At 42.1% G+C, this 19,271-nt stretch overlaps 2 protein-coding genes and 1 long non-coding RNA gene across 5 annotated transcripts in view; 2 read left to right on the plus strand and 1 right to left on the minus strand.

Moving 5' to 3' along the window:
• The window catches only part of LOC309698876 (ubiquitin-conjugating enzyme E2 E1-like), a 25,635-nt gene extending 6,374 nt beyond the window's left edge, over nt 1–19,261 (plus strand). For all 3 annotated transcript variants that reach the window (XM_082521630.1, XM_082521629.1, XM_082521628.1), the window contains exons 4-6: nt 17,091–17,223; nt 17,529–17,676; nt 18,524–19,261. In XM_082521630.1, coding sequence (XP_082377756.1) covers nt 17,091–17,223; nt 17,529–17,676; nt 18,524–18,621 — 379 coding nt within the window. In that variant the 3' untranslated portion in view covers nt 18,622–19,261. The remainder of the gene's footprint in view (nt 1–17,090; nt 17,224–17,528; nt 17,677–18,523) is intronic.
• LOC309698845 (uncharacterized protein) overlaps nt 1–19,271 on the minus strand; it is a 59,547-nt gene that overhangs the window by 13,087 nt on the left and 27,189 nt on the right. The gene's annotated exons all lie outside the window — the stretch shown is intronic.
• LOC309698890 lies at nt 2,547–6,757 on the plus strand. Its single transcript, XR_014274208.1, has 2 exons — nt 2,547–6,397; nt 6,487–6,757. It is a non-coding gene; the product is annotated as an uncharacterized lncRNA (long non-coding RNA).

Here is a 19,271-nt window from a genome sequence, read left to right on the forward strand (position 1 = left end):
TCATAAAGCACTGAGAGAACATTTACAGGCTGATCCGTTAGATTCAATTGGAGGTTCTGTAAGGAGCGTGGAGCTGTTGCATTGCAGAGCGTTCTCACTCCCGAGGCGTAACATGTCGACGTTTTGTCACGTCCCGCGGCGTTCCTGAGGAACACGAAAGGAGACCTTCGGCGTTCTTAGGGTACGCGGTGGGTTATGGCTGGAATCCAGTGCAATGACGCTCCCACGGTAATAGACGTTCCAGCCCTGTATTCCAGCCCTAAACCTAACCTTATCCCTAGCCCTGACCATAACCTTATTCCTGACCTTAACCAGGACTTTAATGATGTTAAATAGCGTGTTTCTAAGCGATTTGAAGAAAAAGAGCGAACATGTGTAGATTCAGTCCAGAGGGTTCTCATATTTCCTCTGTTTTCCGAGGTCGTCATTTAGGAACGTGGTGGGTAGCCGAAAACGTAATATGGTGACGATTTGTCACCTAGCGTAAAATGTTACGCTTTGGGAGTGAGAACGGGTTGTGCATTGAGCCTCCTCTCTGCAGTCATTGGACTGTGTCAGTCAGGCAGCTTATTACAGTGTTTCTGAGAGAGCAAAGGTTTGAGTTGGAGCAGAATAAGAGGCTCATTCAAACATGAGCGTTGATTAATGTGGACTCTGTGCTGAGGCAGGAATATTGGGAAAAGGGAGCAGTCGTCAGCGTGGGCTTTGAGTGTGACAAGAAGGCTGTGTGCAGGGTAACGATGCCAGAGGACCACAGCCTGATACAGGATACACACTGATACTGAATCACTTCAGGGTTTATTGGAGGTTCATGTAATGCTATTCATTACCCAAATGTAAGTAATTACAGGGAGACCATCAGCCTTGCTCAGTATTTGTCTGGATGAATGAACTGCATTAGGGCTTCATCCTGCCACATGAAGCATCGTCCCTCCACACTTTTTGCTTCAAAGTCGGATCATCAGGTCATGAATTACCCCGTCCAGCTTTTCCTGTCCCAGTGTTGACAGTGTTGATATCATAATCCTGCCCTTTCTTCAGTTGTTATTGAGAGAGAAACGACATGCAGTGCTGTTAGTGCAGTGAAAGCAGTCTGTACCCAGGATGCTCTCAGCTGTGATCAGTGTTCGGCTTCATTTGTTTACACAAACAGACACTTGAGGTTGCAGAAATGCTGCGTGTGGACGCGCTCGCTAACACAGCCACTGTTGCATTTTTTCCAACAAAACAAATCGAGGTGCTGAGTCGGTTTTGTTCTGGAACCTTTGAACCATCCGCCGGATGTTTGTCATATGGGAACGTGGCCATAATAAGAGACTGTGCGTTGCATTTACTTTGTAAGACACACACACTGATGTGTCTTAGTTTCAGGGTTCGTACGGGTGCTTGAAATCCTTGAAAATGCTTGAATTTCAGATGTGGTGCTTAAAAGTGCTTGAAAGTGTAACTGCATTTCATTCTCCACAAATAACTGTCTCACTGAATAGTTTTATTTTTTAATAGATAAAGAAATAAAATGAGTAAAATGTAAAAGCAAAATGTCTCTGCCTGGGCTGCCTTGCACCTCTGTCTGTTTCAATATGTGACCCCGCCCCTCCCCTAACTGTGGGGATGAGTGCGCTAACATACCTGCAGCTGCTGTTTTAATGAGTGTTTGATGGAAAACAACAATGGCGGAGTTTGCGCTCTGCAGTCACATGATAGGTGAGTCCTAGTAAATAATTTCCCAGTACGTGTACGTTACACATGCTCATTTTTAACATTATGATGATTATTTTGCTGTCAAACCTGCTGGAGAAATGATTGAAGTGCACTGAGTGTGATGCAATGCGGCAGCGCTGTTATACAGTTAGTTATGGCCTGGACATTTATGGAATATGCTGTGAACTTAGCTAACATTACTTAGCAGTAGCAGTAATATGAGTTACTCAAGTGAAAGCTTTAAACATTAGCCCGTTACACAACTAGCCAACTTCAGGCTTTCTGATGAACCCTCTGGGGTCGACGGACGCAACATGTGGCATGTGGTTGTTGAGGAAGAGGGGGATTTTTAGGAGTGACACGGGCGAGAGACAGCGAGTGAAAGAAAGAGAGAGCGAGTTTTGAAACATGATAGATTTGTGTTTGGAGTCAAGTTAGTGTGTTGTCTTGTGTAGTTAGTGTGTAGTGTGGTTGTTGTTTTGTTTTGTGTGTCAGTTCTACAAGTGAACGTCACAGTTGCTGTAAAAAAGCCACCAAAGGCAGATTGCAGTGTAAACGCTGCCTCCACATGGAAAACAAGTAAACAGTACCATAAAGCTTTGTTGTTTGCAAAACTTGTGCATATTTTTAAAAATGTACAAAATGTACAATTTCTATTTGATTCTTTAAACATGTTTGTGGTTTTTACAGTCAGAAATATCACTTTTTTCTACTCATGTTTTAAATTTTGTCTGAATGTAGATAAATTGTGCCGATACAGTTTGTCAAAATGAGAAAGTAACAGATTGGCAAGATAAACCGTTTTTAAAGGTGAAATATAGAGAACAAATCAAAAGTAGTTCACATTTTCACATTGCCAGGGGTTAGACACTTTTTCAAACACAAGTAAGTGAAATAAGACACTGCAGACCGACTCAGAGTTTAAGAACGTGTACACGGGTGAATGCCTCTGAGAAGACAGACACCCCGAGTACAGGCTGCTTGCTTTATTTATAAGGCAAAAAATGGGTAACAGTACTTCCTCTTTTACCAGAAAAGAGGAGAGTTCAGACATAAAGTTCAGACATAAAGTTCAGACATAGAGTCAGCTTATCTGATCTTTCACACACTAAAATAAGAATACAGAAATATATCATGTCTTGTCAAAACATCTTAAACACTTAAGCAAGGAATGCATTGTGTTCTCTTTTAACAATAAGCTTGGTTATGTGAAAATATATGAACACTCGGTTATAAGGCATACTTGGTTATATTGCATTTGAATAAAAAGCATATTTGTTTTTACTTGATTACACTCAATGATTTGTATTTAATAAAAATCCTCTGACATTCCCTCCTGATGTTAATATATTTCACATGTTTAAAATGTATACAACAATTGTCTGTGAAGGTTATTTATTAAGTATATTAAGCCATTTTTTTAATTTTCAAAATGTCAGCAAAGCAGATATGGAAATCATTTGGTCTAAAGAATAAAACAAAATAAAATAATAAAAAGAACAAAGAAAATCATAGCTTGGTATTTAAAAATGATGAAAACCTAATATTTAAAATGAAAACTTCAAAAAATAAAAGAATGAAAACCTTATAGGTAAAATGATGAAAACCTGCATAAACTACTAATGTGTTAATCAGTGCGTGATCACTTGACAAGTCATATTTAATCACCACGTCATTCATTAGCAGTTATTACAAGTTCTCCTCTAACAGAATTGCAACGGGATGCTGTTCTTCTTGAGGCAGGGCAACATAAGCAGTCATTGTAGTTGTTATCATCTTTGAAATAATTAGTCTTAGACATGGCGGTGTAGCTGCTCCAGATGTGTGGTCAGTGACATATTTCTGCAGAATGGTCAAATTCTGCAAAGCTTCATAAGTGTCTCCGCTTACATACTCCTCCTTGTGATGCTGTTAGCAGGTCTAGTGTCAGTCTGTTCTGCAACACCATCGTTCTGATGGCCTTCTGTTCTCCTGCTAAAGCCGGTCCCAGGGTCTTTGTCAAAGTTGATGCGTCGTAGCAGAGCATATCGGTTGATTTCCACGTGATCCCGCACCTCGGCAGCTCCAATGCCGGGGATCAAGCTCTGTAAGAATTTCACTCCTCCTCAGATGCGAAACTCTGGTTCCTTTACTGCTTGGTGCCGTCCGTGCACATCCTGTCTGGTAATGAGTCTTTGTTTGTAGTATCATTCGGTAGCTGTAGTTGGAGCGACAGTTGAGGCTCATCAGTGTCGCGTTACTGGCACAGGTTTCGTTGAGTGAACAGTCCATACACTTCCTCTCGTTCCTCGGTGGGCAGAAAGTGTGTATGTATTTGCATAGCAGTCAGTTTTATTATTCCAGTAAGCTGTAGTGTTCATAAACTTGGTGTACTTTCCGGGTACATGCATAGCAGTCAGTTTTATTATTCCAGTAAGCTGTAGTGTTCATAAACTGCCACCAGAAATTAGTGGCATAGCCATGGGGAAACTTGGTGTACTTTCCTTTGTCATACAGTGTCTGCCTTTTCTTCATATAGCGTGACTTATTGTCCCTCACGGAAGCAAAGATGAGGAGCCCGGCCACGGTCAGGGCCGCTGCAGTTATCAAAAGCCACCACCGCATGACGACGGGACACACCCTCCTGTCGCGAATAGTTCCCCCCGGCCAGGAAAGCTGACCCCTCCACCGGGCGAGATCACAACAAGTGGGCACGCCTGCTGTCAGCTGTGTTTAGATGGCTTCACTTACTCGCCTGCAGTGACTCTGATGGATGCAAGATGGTCGTTCCGCTATTTTGCAAGCTCCAGTTTTTCCTTTGGAGCACTTTGATCAGAACCCAGTCACCGGGCTGTGATCTGCAAGACACTTGATAGACATCATTACATTCTTCGTCATTTACAATCATCTCTTTATTTTCCTACAACTTAGACATACATTTTGCTACTGAAATTATATCTGCCTTTTTCACTGGGTAGATTTCTGGCCACTTTGAGAATACATCTATAACCACTAGGGCGTATTTTTACCCTTGGCATTCCTTTAGCTCAATAAAGTCCATATGGATTGTGTGGTCTCAGGTTTCCCTGAGCATTATATTTTCGACAGGTCATGCATGTTCTGACAAATTGTTTTGCTGAGGTTTCAAAATTTATAGTGTAGAAATGAGAGTTGACAATACAGGGCATTCCCCCCGTTGACAAATGCGTACAGCCATGAGTCACTAATGCCGCCATTTCGTGGAGGAATTTTTGGCAACACTGGCTTGCCATAACACATCATTAAGTTGTTTGTCAGAACTGCACCGTGTTTTAGCCATTTTGCCTGCTCTGCTGTGCTCGCTGCTTTTTGTTCATTTTGCAACACATCCAGTGAAATCTGATGTGTGTTTACTGCCATCAATGTTATGTTTGTCTTTTGTGCCGCCTGTTTTGCTGCTCTGTCTGCAAAATTGTTGCCTGTAGTAATGAAAGAGTCAGTTTATGCCAAATTTTTTGCAAAATGATGCACAGCAGAGAAAACATACTGGCTGTCTGTATGTATGTTTATTAGTTTGTCTTTTTGTATTTAGCTTTCGCGTATCACAGCTATCAGCTCAGCGCTCTGTGCAGAACATGAAGAAGAAAACGGTTTTGCTTCTATTATTTTACTATCTGTTGTTACTGCGTAACCTACACAATTTAGGCCTGTGCTGTAAGGTCAAATGCTGTTCTCCTAGCTTCCACACTTGCTGATCATAAGGTGGATCTGGGCCTGGGGTTTGTTTAAATCGCAGAATGTTGTGATACTCGGTCGGTTTCTGGAAAGTGGATGTGGCGGGTGTCATTTAGTATGCACTCAGGTGTAATACCAGAAAAGAATGGCATGACTGCTATCTTAAGTTTTGTCAGAGCGTCTCTACTTAACAACTTTACTGGACACGACGGGTCATATATGCATTTAATAAAGCACCTGCGGCCACTTGCTGTATGTACTAGTTCTAAAGGGGCAGTTAATTGTTGTACAGTTGTGTGGCCTGAAGCTGACTTTACAACTAATTTGTCCTTTGAAAACTGTAAGTGGCTGCCTCAGAACTGTTTTGCATTATTTCTCTGTGGCCTACCCCTACAATCTCGTGTGAAGTGACCTTCCTCTCCACGGTTCTAGTTCTTCAAACAATTCATGGATCTCACACATTTCAAACTTTCAAGATAAGGTTGTTTTCCATTTATACAAATATATATATATATATTTAACTTTGCATTTTTCATAGCTCATAGCTCACAGCTCTAAACCTAGGCATTTTTCAATCATATGCCTAATCACCATGTGTCACTGTGATTCTCAAGTATTGTCACAAGTTCGTTTAAATTCGTTTCCAAAATCAACAAAATAATCAAACAAAAACATAAAACATAAACGTGTCAGGACACAAAAGAAAAAAGAAAAAAAAAAAATGCTGCCACCCGAACAAGGCAGAAGTCTGCATATGTTGGCTTTTAATAGCATGCAGCTTGTAACATGGTAGACTAATGTGCCTGTGTTAATTCAGCTCCATATTATTGTGTGAAGTTGCACTGGGTTGGGAGTGGCGTTGTGTGTGTCACATTTTTGGTTAGCCAATGGCTCGAATCAGGTTGGACTAATTAGAGGCAGGTGTACTTGATTGCACTGATACACTGGTCTACTTATAGCCCACACTACAAACACTGCTGTGTTGTTTTGTCTCTCTGTGCAGGTATGTAATGTGATGAAATCAGATATGGGATGGATTGGTTTTGCGCTATGAATTTTATATTAAGTGTGTCGTTTTGTCTCTCTGTGCAGTCCAGGGCCTATTATATGCCACAGCCTAAAGACAGCTGGGTTCCAGAGGCTTGAGTGACCACTGACTATATGCTTGCAGGGTGGTGGGTCTCCAAGGACAACTTCTAACCCTGTTAAAGGCAACATGTGGAGTGCAACTTGGCTGTGTGGCATAGCTGGCTCTGGCCTTTGGACTGTGTGTGTTTATACAATTCATAAGTGGGAAACTGGACTGTTTTATCTATTATCTCTTGATATATTTTTCGTCAATAAATTATCTTTTAGAATTTTATTGACTGGTATCTTTTTGCCCACGACTGAGACGGTTGGTCAGACCTAGAGTCTTTCTTTTGGTGTGTTACAGCAGCTTCTGCTCTAAAAGAAACAAATAAATAAAAAGAAAAGAAAATGTGGAACATGCTCATCAGCTTAGCGGTGTCCACACATTTAATTCAGCTTCATAATCCTGTAGGTTTAGTTATTTTCTACAGGGTTTGGCTTATTAGTTGTTATTATAGATGTGCTCTGTATCTCAGTAATATTTATCTAGGATAAATTACAGGTTTTCAAACAGGTTAAGTGCCTCTATGCACCTAATTGGTTTAGATATTGCCTTTATTTTCTTCATCTCATATGTCATTATACTGAGTTTGAGCAAACCTTAAACTTAATGCAGACTACTTCATAACAATATTAATATTATATCTTTATTAATTATTATCATATTTTTCTGTCTATATAATGACAATAGTATATTACAATATTTCATTAGTGTATATCACTATACTACTACTAAGCTAATTTAATAGTTAGGATCATCTTACTCAGCAAACAGATAATTTATAGTTCATCCAATCTGTACAAATTTGCTTTTTCTCTGAACAGGTTTGTGCCTACTTTTAGACTGGTTTTCTGTTTGCCTCATCTCAGATCCAACCTTCATTCACATTCATTCTCTCTGTTGCATGTCGAACCAAGTAGTTTATTATTATATTTTATTTTGTATCCATCAAGGACTGTGGGAGAGCTGCAGTTCTCACCCATTTCCAAGCTGGAGACATTTATCTTTTCACACACTTTCCTTGGCTGAACAATGACACAGCCTTAATCTACCTTATGCATCTCTCTTTTTTATAGAAAAGGTCTTCATATGAATGATTTCCTTTTATTTATTTCATACAATCTGGGCATGATCGTCATGCCAACTATATTTCATTATTTAGTTCTGTTTGGAGGGTCTCCACGTAGGACAATTTAGTTTCTTTGGATTTCTCCACCTATTTGCGCTTATTTTGGCCGGCACCTGGATGGATTTTCTCCATCCACTGCTCATCAGCGGTTAATTCAGGTCTTGTGGGTTTATTTCCCATTTTAGTTTATTTGTTTTATTTTTATTTTATTAATACCGCCAACACATACACTATGAAGTTTGGTGGATACAAAGGTCGGAGGAGGTTATTGAGGCAGCCTTCTACCCTGAGCTAAACTCAGGGCGGCCCCAATTTTATGCGATGAAGCGCAACCTTTCTCTTCCCCACCACACAATACCTCACAGGAAAACAGAAGAGTAGTACAGAGACCTAGAGTCTCTATTCAAAGGCGTACTTACTCTTTACACACATACATTGCGCGCTTAAACGAAAACCTGCTTTTACTCGACACTCCTTCCCTTGTTAAAGTTTTTAGCGGGTGCGATCCACACAGGAAGTGCAATCCCGTCTTATAGGTTACTTTCGAACCTTCGGTCCACACAGGACCTCTCTTAGTGTCCACACAGGACTCTTATTATCCACACAGGATTCTACAGGTATGAGTGTCGTTGTAAAGTCGATTTATTTCAAACGCATGATGTTTATGACTGTTGGTTTGACTTCTGACCCTAGCAGCAGTTGTTCTATATTGTAAACTTCGGCTTCATCTGCTGTTAATTTTACTTTAGTTTTAGAGTTACCCATTTTAAACGTCAGAACTGTGACACTGTCTCTGGTATGAAAAAGTGGGCGGGTTATCAATAACAGGCTTCTACTCACTGGCTAATCGAGTGAGCGGTTATTGATTTTACGTGATGACGCACAACCTTGGTCCCACCCTTAATCCAGTACGTGAGTGTACACAGGAAAACAACTTTGAGAGAAGCGGTTCGACCGCGTATTGGGTCGTAAATGACAACTCACTTCTCTTTGTTAACACAAACAGAGCGCGCTTTTATGATTTTTATTGAGATTTTCCGTATTTTTCGTCGTGCAACCTTCTAACCGTTCCGTTCAGCTGCTCACACAGGGCAACCGGAACCTGTTCCGTTCAGTTGCTCACACAGGGCAACCGGTACTTTTAATGGCGATTTCTAGAATCTCGCTCTTGCCTGTCGTCTCCTTAGTCCCGCATGGACACTGAGATCTGTCGGCGCTCACCAGGTTTACACACTATTTTAAAGGAAAATCTCAATATCAACGTATTTTAGCGCTTGATGGAATGCAGTGTTTCATATTCACCTTACTGTGGCGCTGCGTTTTGGATCCGGCTCATCTGGTCCTGGCGCCGTGGAGCCTGTATAAGACGCTGACCGGAGATCGAATGGTCCCGGTTTTTCTCCTTTACTGTGCACAGGTTTTTTTCCAGCGCAGGCAACACGACGTCAGGATCGATGAAGACCGTCTGTGGAGAACTAGACGTTAAAAATAACAGTTAGTTCTCCGGCTACGAAGGACCAATTAAATGCCAGGGGTTAGACACTTTTTCAAACACAAGTAAGTGAAATAAGACACTGCAGACCGACTCAGAGTTTAAGAACGTGTACACGGGTGAATGCCTCTGAGAAGACAGACACCCCGAGTACAGGCTGCTTGCTTTATTTATAAGGCAAAAAATGGGTAACAGTACTTCCTCTTTTACCAGAAAAGAGGAGAGTTCAGACATAAAGTTCAGACATAAAGTTCAGACATAGAGTCAGCTTATCTGATCTTTCACGCTTAAAGTAAGGATACAGAAATATATCATGTCTTGTCAAAACATCTTAAACACTTAAGCAAGGAATGCATTGTGTTCTCTTTTAACAATAAGCTTGGTTATGTGAAAATATATGAACACTCGGTTATAAGGCATACTTGGTTATATTGCATTTGAATAAAAAGCATATTTGTTTTTACTTGATTACACTCAATGATTTGTATTTAATAAAAATCCTCTGACACACATCTTAATTTTTAAGTGAAATGTGCATTTTGAGTTTATACATAAAAAGCTTGCTGGAAAAGCTTGAAAATGGACCTTGAAAGTGCTTACAAAGTGCTTGAATTTGACCCTGAAAAAGGCGTATGAACCCTGTAGTTTGTGATCCTGTTATTTTGCAGTCAGGGAAAACCCCTGTGCCACTCCATACGTTCATCCCATAGGTGATTTAAAAACAAGTTGTCAGTTCAGTCACACATCTGTCCGTCCTTCCTTCCTTCCTTCCTTCCTTCCTTCCTTCCAACAGTTAAGAGGAGATAAATTGATGAACCTGTGTCTGGGATCAGTTACATTCAGCCTGAACAGCTACTACTGCCTGATTTATTAATTTGATTTCACACAGTGTGGAGACACTTTAGTTTTTATAGATCGGGAGGTCATTGGTGTGCTGTGGATGTTTCCAGCATGTTGTCCTCTGCTCAGTGTTAAAGGTCAAAGAAAAACACGCAACAGCTGAAATGTTCTTGCATGTTGCAGAGGTCACCAGGGGAGGGCTCCCATATTGAAAGGAATGACAACAGTGATGCAGTATTATTGCCCACACGAAGCACTGAGTGGGCTTTATGTTCACAAAGAGGAGCTGCAGCCTCACCGGTACATTTAAGAAAGGCTGTGCAATGTATCGAATATACTCGCCGTATCACGATGGTTACTATGGCTTCCTCCTAACCATCGAGTATAGGTTACCATGGCAATATTAAGCTTCCTGCACGTCATTCACTGCGAGGCTTTTTCTTCTCCCAACGCTCTGAATGCATCAATTAACCCCCCTCCCAACCAGAAAGTGTTCTACCCTGCGCTGAGCACGCGTTTCTCAGTCTGGATTTTGATGTCGAACAAAATGCGACAATCTGCAAAATATGCTGTGAAAGTATTGCTGCAAAAGGGAGCAGCACCACGAAATTATTCCACCAGCTGAAAAGTCATCGACTGCAAAATGAAGACAGTTTTAAACATGTGAACGTCTCCCCACACACCAAAGAAACCTCTGAATAAACCAGCTGTGATACGAACTACGACTATCGCTGAGTCCATGTTATTGCTTATCAAATGTGAAGTATATTTGTGCTCTTCTTTTGCTGCTGGTTCAGTGAAGTTTGGTCGGAGCGTGACGAAACCTGCAGCTTTGGAATCTGTGCGAGCTCAGCTTTAAGACAACGTGCCGTTTGTTTGGCTGCATGAAGTCAAGAGTTCATGGCTTTGTTGTTTGTGTTTACATACGTGTTGCAAAACATGACTGCTCTTTAACTGTTTGGTGGTTGTAGAAATGGTTTATACGAGCTTTTAGCTGAGATTCTGAGGTTTCTGTGGTTACCACACATGTTGATATTTACATCAAAAACTTGACTTGATGGAGGCTCAAACTGCAGCTCACCCCCTCTGCCCCCAGGACTGCAGGTATTGGGGCTCAAGACATTATAACAAGTGCTCAGGGAGGGGCGGGGCCATCTGCTGTGAGAGAAGGAAGACAGGATAAAGACATGCTGTGGAAGAGAGACAGAGATTAATGACAGGTATGATTCAATGCAGAGAGGTCTGTTAACACATAGTGAGGTAGAAACACCCAGTGCATCATGGGAATCCTCCAGCAGCCTATTGCAGCATAACTAAGGGAGGATTCAGGGTCACCTGGTCCAGCCCTAACTATATGCTTTAGCAAAAAGGAAAGTTTGAAGCCTAATCTTGAAAGTAGAGATAGTGTCTGTCTCCTGAATCCAAACTGGAAGCTGGTTCCACAGAAGAGGGGCCTGAAAACTGAAGGCTCTGCCTCCCATTCTACTTTTAAATACTCTAGGAACAACAAGTAGGCCTGCAGAGCGAGAGCGAAGTGCTCTAATAGGGTGATATGGTACTACAAGGTCATTAAGATAAGATGGGGCCTGATTATTTAAGACCTTGTATGTGAGGAGCAGGATTTTGAATTCTGGATTTAACAGGAAGCCAAAACAGGAGAAATATGCTCTCTCTTTCTAGTCCCTGTCAGGACTCTTGCTGCAGCATTTTGGATCAGCTGAAGGCTTTTCAGGGAGTTTTTAGGACTTCCTGATAATAATGAATTGCAGTCGTCCAGCCTGGAAGTAATAAATGCATGAACTAGTTTTTCAGCGTCACTCTGAGACAGGATATTTCTAACTTTAGAGATGTTGCACAAATGGAAGAAAGCAGTCTTACATATTTGTTTAATATGTGCGTTGAAGGACATGTCCTGCTCAAAAATGACTCCAAGGTTCCTCACAGCGTTACTGGAGGCCAAGGTAATGCCATCCAGAGTAAGAATCTGCTTAGATACCATATTTCTAAGATATCTCGATATATATAAAGCCTAAAAATAGATCGTCCTTATATCGCCCAGCCCTAATAGGAAGTAATAGAATATCTGTTGTTGGCACAATCTGGATCTTGACTGATGCCTCGTGTCAGTTAAACTAGGATATTGATCTGGTCAGTTAAGTAGCAGAGGACGCTGTCAGTCAGTTTCAGTGTTAATGGAAATGACAACAGCTGCAACAATGAGACAGGAATGCTTGTACAGGTGGAGCCCACTGACATGCTTCCACTCCTCAGCTTTTGAATGTTTTTTCACTAGTTTCATATTTGGTCAGGGTCACTACTGGCAGCATGAGGCGATGCCCTGGAGAGGTTAGACATACAGGAACAAAGACAATCATTTGTGCAACCTTTGATTGGACAGCACGGGTGTCAGCTGGCTGAGTCAGAGACATGATTATTCAGTGACATACAATAACTCCTCCCGACATTTATTCATAACCAGCATGTATCAGACGTTAGCCATCAGTTAATACTGCAGCTTTCACCGATGGGTTTCAGTTTGTGTTGCTTGATAAATGCGTTGCTCTGCTCTGCCTTCACAGCAGTCATGCTGAAATATTGAGGCAGTGGGCCCTGATGCCAAACCAACGATGAGGTATGACAACAAGGGACAGTCCAACAGCAAATACTGCGTTACCTGTGCTGTGTTGTATTGCATACAAATGACGCCACAGCAGGTGCTCATGGAAAAGAGGCAGCGGTGATCTGAGTGATTATGGGGGTGGCTGTAGCTCAGGAGGTAGAGCAGGTCATCTGCTGATTGGTGGCGTGAGCTGTCATGTTAAAGCAGACTTCTCTTTTTACCTGCACTCGCTGTCTCACCTGTCTCCTGTATATTTTCTGCCTTATAATCAGTCTGTGTGATTATAGCTGCAACGCTTCAGATGACGTCTGATTCCCTCGTTGCAAGTCAGACAAAAATGTCTTTTCATTTAAGAATGAAGCAAACATCAGCCTGCAGAATCATGCAAGAAGGCAAAAATGCTGCTCAGAGCTGATTTAGCTCTAAGAATATTTGACTCATTGCTTTACCTGTTCTTTCTTTAATAGCTTTGTTTTAGTTTGGAAGGAGGAGCGGCACATAAATGTCCGGCCCTTCATTGTCCTGTATCTGTCAGCACTACAGCACTGCCTGACATTTCTTTCTCCTGTCGCCACCAAGAACACAGACGCGGTGACGAGGTGCTGTTTGTGTCCCTGAAACCTGATGTGTGCGTCACATGATTTTAAAATAAAGCGCCTCGAGGCGACTTTTGTTGTGATTTGGCGCTATATAAATAAAATAGAATTGAAAATGACTGTGTGTCAATATTGGTTCATTTAAACATTCGTTTGTGTTTTGCGTGAAGTTTTCAATTCAATTCAATTCAATTTTATTTATATAGCGCCAAATCACAACTAAAGTCGCCTCAAGGTGCTTCATAGATACAGAGAAAAACCCAACAATCATATGACCCCCTATGAGCAGCACTTTGGCGACAGTGGGAAGGAAAAACTCCCTTTTAACAGGAAGAAACCTCCGGCAGAACCAGGCTCAGGGAGGGGCGGGGCCATCTGCTGCGACCGGTTGGGGTGAGAGAAGGAAGACAGGATAAAGACATGCTGTGGAAGAGAGACAGAGGTTAATAACAGATATGATTCAATGCAGAGAGGTCTGTTAATACATAGTGAGTGAGAAAGGTGACTGGAAAGGAAAAACTCAATGCATCATGGGAATCCCCCAGCAGCCTACGTCTATTGCAGCATAACAAAGGGAGGATTCAGGGCCACCTGGTCCAGCCCTAACTATATGCTTTAGCAAAAAGGAAAGTTTGAAGCCTGATCTTGAAAGTAGAGATAGTGTCTGTCTCCTGAATCCAAACTGGAAGCTGGTTCCACAGAAGAGGGGCCTGAAAACTGAAGGCTCTCCCTCCCATTCTACTTTTAAATACTCTAGGAACAACAAGTAGGCCTGTAGAGCGAGAGCGAAGTGCTCTAATAGGGTGATATGGTACTACAAGGTCATTAAGATAAGATGGGGCCTGATTATTTAAGACCTTGTATGTGAGGAGCAGGATTTTGAATTCAATTCTGGATTTAACAGGAAGCCAATGAAGGGAAGCCAAAACAGGAGAAATATGCTCTCTCTTTCTAGTCCCTGTCAGGACTCTTGCTGCAGCATTTTGGATTAGCTGAAGGCTTTTCAGGGAGTTTTTAGGACTTCCTGATAATAATGAATTACAGTCGTCCAGCCTGGAAGTAATAAATGCATGAACTAGTTTTTCAGCGTCACTCTGAGACAGGATATTTCTAACTTTAGAGATGTTGCACAAATGGAAGAACGCAGTCTTACATATTTGTTTAATATGTGCGTTGAAGGACATGTCCTGCTCAAAAATGACTCCAAGGTTCCTCACAGCGTTACTGGAGGCCAAGGTAATGCCATCCAGAGTAAGAATCTGATTAGAGACCATATTTCTAAGATTTTCAGGGCCGAGTACAATAACCTCAGTTTGATCTGAATTAAGAAGCAGAAAGTTAGCGGCCATCCAGCTCTTTATGTCTTTAAGACATTCCTGCAGTTTGACTCATTGGTGTGTGTTATCTGGCTTCATGGACAGATAGAGCTGGGTGTCATCTGCATAGCAGTGAAAATGTATGCTATGTCTTCTAATGATGCTGCCTAAGGGAAGCATGTATAATGTAAACAGAATTGGTCCTAGCACTGAACCCTGTGGAACTCCATAATTAACCTCAGTGTGTGAAGAGGACTCTCCATTTACATGCACAAACTGGAGTCTATTAGATAGATATGATACAAACCACTGCAGTGCAGTACCTGTAATACCTACAGCATGTTCTAATCGCTCTAATAGGATATTATGGTCGACAGTATCGAACGCTGCACTGAGGTCTAGCAGGACAAGCACAGAGATGAGTCCACTGTCAGAGGCCATAAGAAGATCATTTGTAACCTTCACTAAAGCTGTTTCTGTGCTGTGATGAGCTCTGAAACCTGACTGAAACTCTTCAAATAAACCTCTGCAGATGATCTCTTAGCTGTTTGACAACTACTCTTTCAAGGATGTTTGATATAAAGGAAGGTTGGAGATTGGCCTATAATTAGCTAAGACTGCTGGGTCTAGAGATGCTTCTTGAGTAAAGGTTTAACTACAGCTAGCTTGAAGGCCTGTGGTACATAGCCGATTATTAGAGATAGGTTGATCATATTTAAGATCGAAGCATTAATTAATGGCAGGACTTCTTTGAGCAGTTTTGTAGGAATGGGGTCTAAAAGACACGTTGATGGTTTGGAGGAAGTAATTATTGAAGTTAACTCAGAAAGATCAATTGGAGAAAAAGAGTCTAACTTAATATCAATGGTACTAAGAGTAGCTGTAGATAATATTACATCTGTCGGATGATTACTGGTAATTTTTTCTCTAATGATAAAAATTTTATTTGTGAAGAAGTTCATGAAGTCATTACTAGTTAACGATGGTTGGCTCAAAAGAGCTCTGACTTTTTGTCAGCCTGGCTACAGTGCTGAAGAGAAACCTGGGGTTGTTCTTATTTTCTTCAATCAGTGATGAATAGTAAGATGTTCTGGCTTTGTGGAGGGCTTTCTTATAAAGCAGCAAACTATTTCTCCAGGCTAAATGATGATCCTCTAGATTTGTGACACGCCATTTCCTCTCCAGATTACGAGTCATCTGCTTTAGGCTACGTGTTTGAGAATTATACCACAGAGTCAGGTACTTCTGATTAGAGACCTTAGTTTTCACAGGAGCTACAGTATCCAGAGTCGTACGTAGTGAGGAGGTAAAATTATTAACAAGATAATCGACCTCTGTTGGAGCAGCGTTCAGATAGCTGCTCTGCTCTGTGTTGGTACAGGGCATTGAAGGTGATAACAGTGGGTGGATTATATTCTTAAACTTAGTTACAGTGCTTTCAGAAAGACATCTACTTTGATAAAGTCTACTCTTCACCGCTGTGTAATCAATTATTGTAAAAGTAAATGTTATCAGGAAATGATCAGACAGCAGAGGGTTTTCAGGAAACACTGTTAAATGTTCAGTTTCTATGCCATATGTTAAAACAAGATCTAGAGTGTGATTAAAGTGGTGGGTGGGTTCTTTTACATTTTGAGAGAAACCAATTGAGTCTAATAACAGATTAAATGCCATGTTGAGGCTGTCATTTTTAGCATCTACATGGATGTTAAAATCACCCACAATAATTATTTTATCTGAGCTCAGAACTAAATTAGATATAAAGTCTGAGAAATCAGACAGAAACTCTGTGTAAGGCCCAGGTGGATGATAGATGATAAATAGATGATTTTCCATGAAACAAATCGTGTTTTTCTCCACGTTTGCGTCGAACGTCCTAATGAATGAAAAGGCAAACTGTGAGGTGTATCTGGTGTTACTCTGTCAGGCATCCAGTGATGTGAAAACACCGCCAGCGTTAACGTGTCTAACGAGCTGCTGTTGGATCCCATCTACTGCTCAGTCCTTGTGTTGTCTGCACAGCCATGTGAAGTCCATGTCCCAGTCTACTGACAGTGACTCATATGGTTGTAACGAGCAGTGATGTGGGGATTAAAAACAGGGCTTTTAGATGAAACAACACTTCCTGCGTGTCAGCCCAGTTGGAGCTGTCATTTTGAGAGTTACACAGTTGATGCCGAGTGTTTGTTCCAGCCTGTTGGTGTGTAACGAGGAACGACACTGTGTGATGGTTGGATATACTGATGCTTATACTGATGTTTCAGGTGTTTTCCAGGACCCGTGCATGACGGCTGTCACCTTACATCCTCTGCAAAAGCACCAGTGTACTTTTTTACGATGTGGAGATACCATTACTACCACAGTGCTGTGCATTTACGTTGCCTCGTGCAGGCAGAGACGAGCCCAGACATGCCCCCCCCCCCCCCCCGACCATTTAATACACACCTTCACACTGTTTTAGTTTCAAAGTAACCGTTTCATTTCATCCCCAGAGTGAAGACTGAAATAAAACCTCAGTGCTGAGCTTGTGTATCATTGAAGAACCACTAAGTACTTGTTTGTGTTCTCCAGCGCCGGCCCTAAAGGAGACAACATCTATGAGTGGAGGTCCACCATCCTGGGCCCTCCAGGCTCCGTGTACGAGGGGGGAGTGTTCTTCCTGGATATCGCCTTCACACCAGACTACCCCTTCAAACCACCCAAGGTGAAACTGAATGCTTGCTATTCAAAAGACATGAACGAATGTTTTATTTCAGATTGTTCACTAGAGGGCGCCTCTGTCCTGTGGAGAGTAGCTACATGAATTTTAGCAGCTTAACTAAGTTTCAGACCTCATGTGGAAACAGTTTAGCCTCATGTGTGACTCTTTTCAAAGAGTGTGTGGGGAGGGGGGGCATGTAGTGCTGGCCTTTAAACCCACGAGCTGCTGCTCTTCTGTAATGTTGACTCTTGAGTGACACTTGATTGTAACGAGCTGTATTTTTATGGAGTTTCTACCTGTGTGATCAGGTGACGTTCCGTACGAGGATCTACCACTGCAACATCAACAGTCAGGGCGTGATCTGTCTGGACATCCTGAAGGACAACTGGAGTCCCGCCCTCACCATCTCCAAGGTCCTACTGTCCATCTGCTCCCTGCTCACTGACTGCAACCCAGGTGAGAGCTTCACGTGCATACAAACTCTGTTAGACTTACAAAACCGAGATATCGAAGCGTGGATCAGATCCTGTCCAGATATCGACGAAGCCAGGGTCTTCACTGCAGTTGTAGCTTCTACTCTGACATGCAGCAGAGTCATCAGTTTAGATGCATGTGCGGCTTGCTGCAGCTTTACCGTAGTCAAATGAATCAGCACGTCTGAAAAGCTCGACAGCAATGCTGTTTCTCTCAGCTGCATCAGGAAAGCTTCTCTTGTACTTAACATAATGTGCAGTTCCATGAATTTCAGTGTTTGGGTCCTGATACTCCACGGTGTGTTCAACAGCTGCCACATAAAAACTGAAAATAGGACCATTTTTGTGTTCCAGCTTTAAAATGAATAAAGACCTTTTGTCATGTTGTTTTCATGCTTTATCCATGTAGGACTTCAAAGGAAGCTGTGGTACAATGTAACTGATCAGGTTAAACTCCTGTGGCGTGGTGGTGCAGTGGGAAGTACTGGTTTGACCCACAAGCAGATAAGACGTTGGGCTTCTACATCAGCCACGACGTGTAGCTTCAATGGTAGAATAAATGTGACCAGCTGTGAGCGCTCAGTAAGGCTGTATTTCAGACCAGTGCGTGTCCACGGTGAGCACTGTGGAGTGTCCTGGGCCAGAGGGGTTTTTTCTTCTACGTAACAACAAAAAAAACACACACGACATTCAGCCTGTGTGTGTTTGTGATGACCGGTTTCATCCCAAACAGGACTGTCACCCACACACAGCTCTGTGTACTTTGCTGTAGTTTTTCAGCCCAGCTGGAGGTGTGTAAATAAAGTAACGTGTTGTTGTTTTGTTGACAGCTGACCCTCTGGTTGGAAGCATCGCCACACAGTACACAACAAACAGACCTGAACACGACAGGATAGCCAAACAGTGGACCAAACGCTACGCCACATAGTGGCCCGAGCTGCTGCTGATTGGACGACCTGGGAGGAGGATTTGTTTTTTTTAATCTTGGAACTGAAGTCTTCAATCCTGACATTATGTTGTTTATTGTATTAAGTTATCCTTTGGCCTGACTATAATCAGATCTGCCAGTAGCACATTTAGTGTCTCCTCTTTGAATAGTTTGCCCGTGCTTGACGATGGGCATTAATACTTAACTACTAGATGAAATGTGTCAGCATGATTCCCAGTCAGTGGTGTCAGTGTAAATTTCCACTTGTATTAAACTTCCAGTTAGTGTTGCGAGCTGCAGCCGTAGTTTACAGGCTGCACTTCTCAGTATTTGTGTGCTGCTGAGAATAAAGAGAAGCTAACGTTTACCAGCACCCATTTCTGCTTAAGCTCATTCACATATTGAAGTGACCGTCTGAAGGTTTTCTTACTTTGTCACAGCGAGCAGTCACTCAAACACTGGGATAACTGCGCTGGGACCCGAGGGCCGCTCTGGCGTTTGCTGCCACGCTCAGACTTAGAGAAAGTTGTTTCCACATGTAGACGTGTTTAGGTGGATGTTGGTTGTGGTTTGTGTTCTGTACCGATGAAGAGCAGCACTGTTTCTCCCTTTAAGGATTAAACATGACCAACCAAAGCGACCCACTTGTT

This window comes from Aulonocara stuartgranti (genome assembly GCF_965226115.1).
Source record: "Aulonocara stuartgranti genome assembly, chromosome: 22".
Lineage (NCBI taxonomy): Eukaryota > Metazoa > Chordata > Actinopteri > Cichliformes > Cichlidae > Aulonocara > Aulonocara stuartgranti.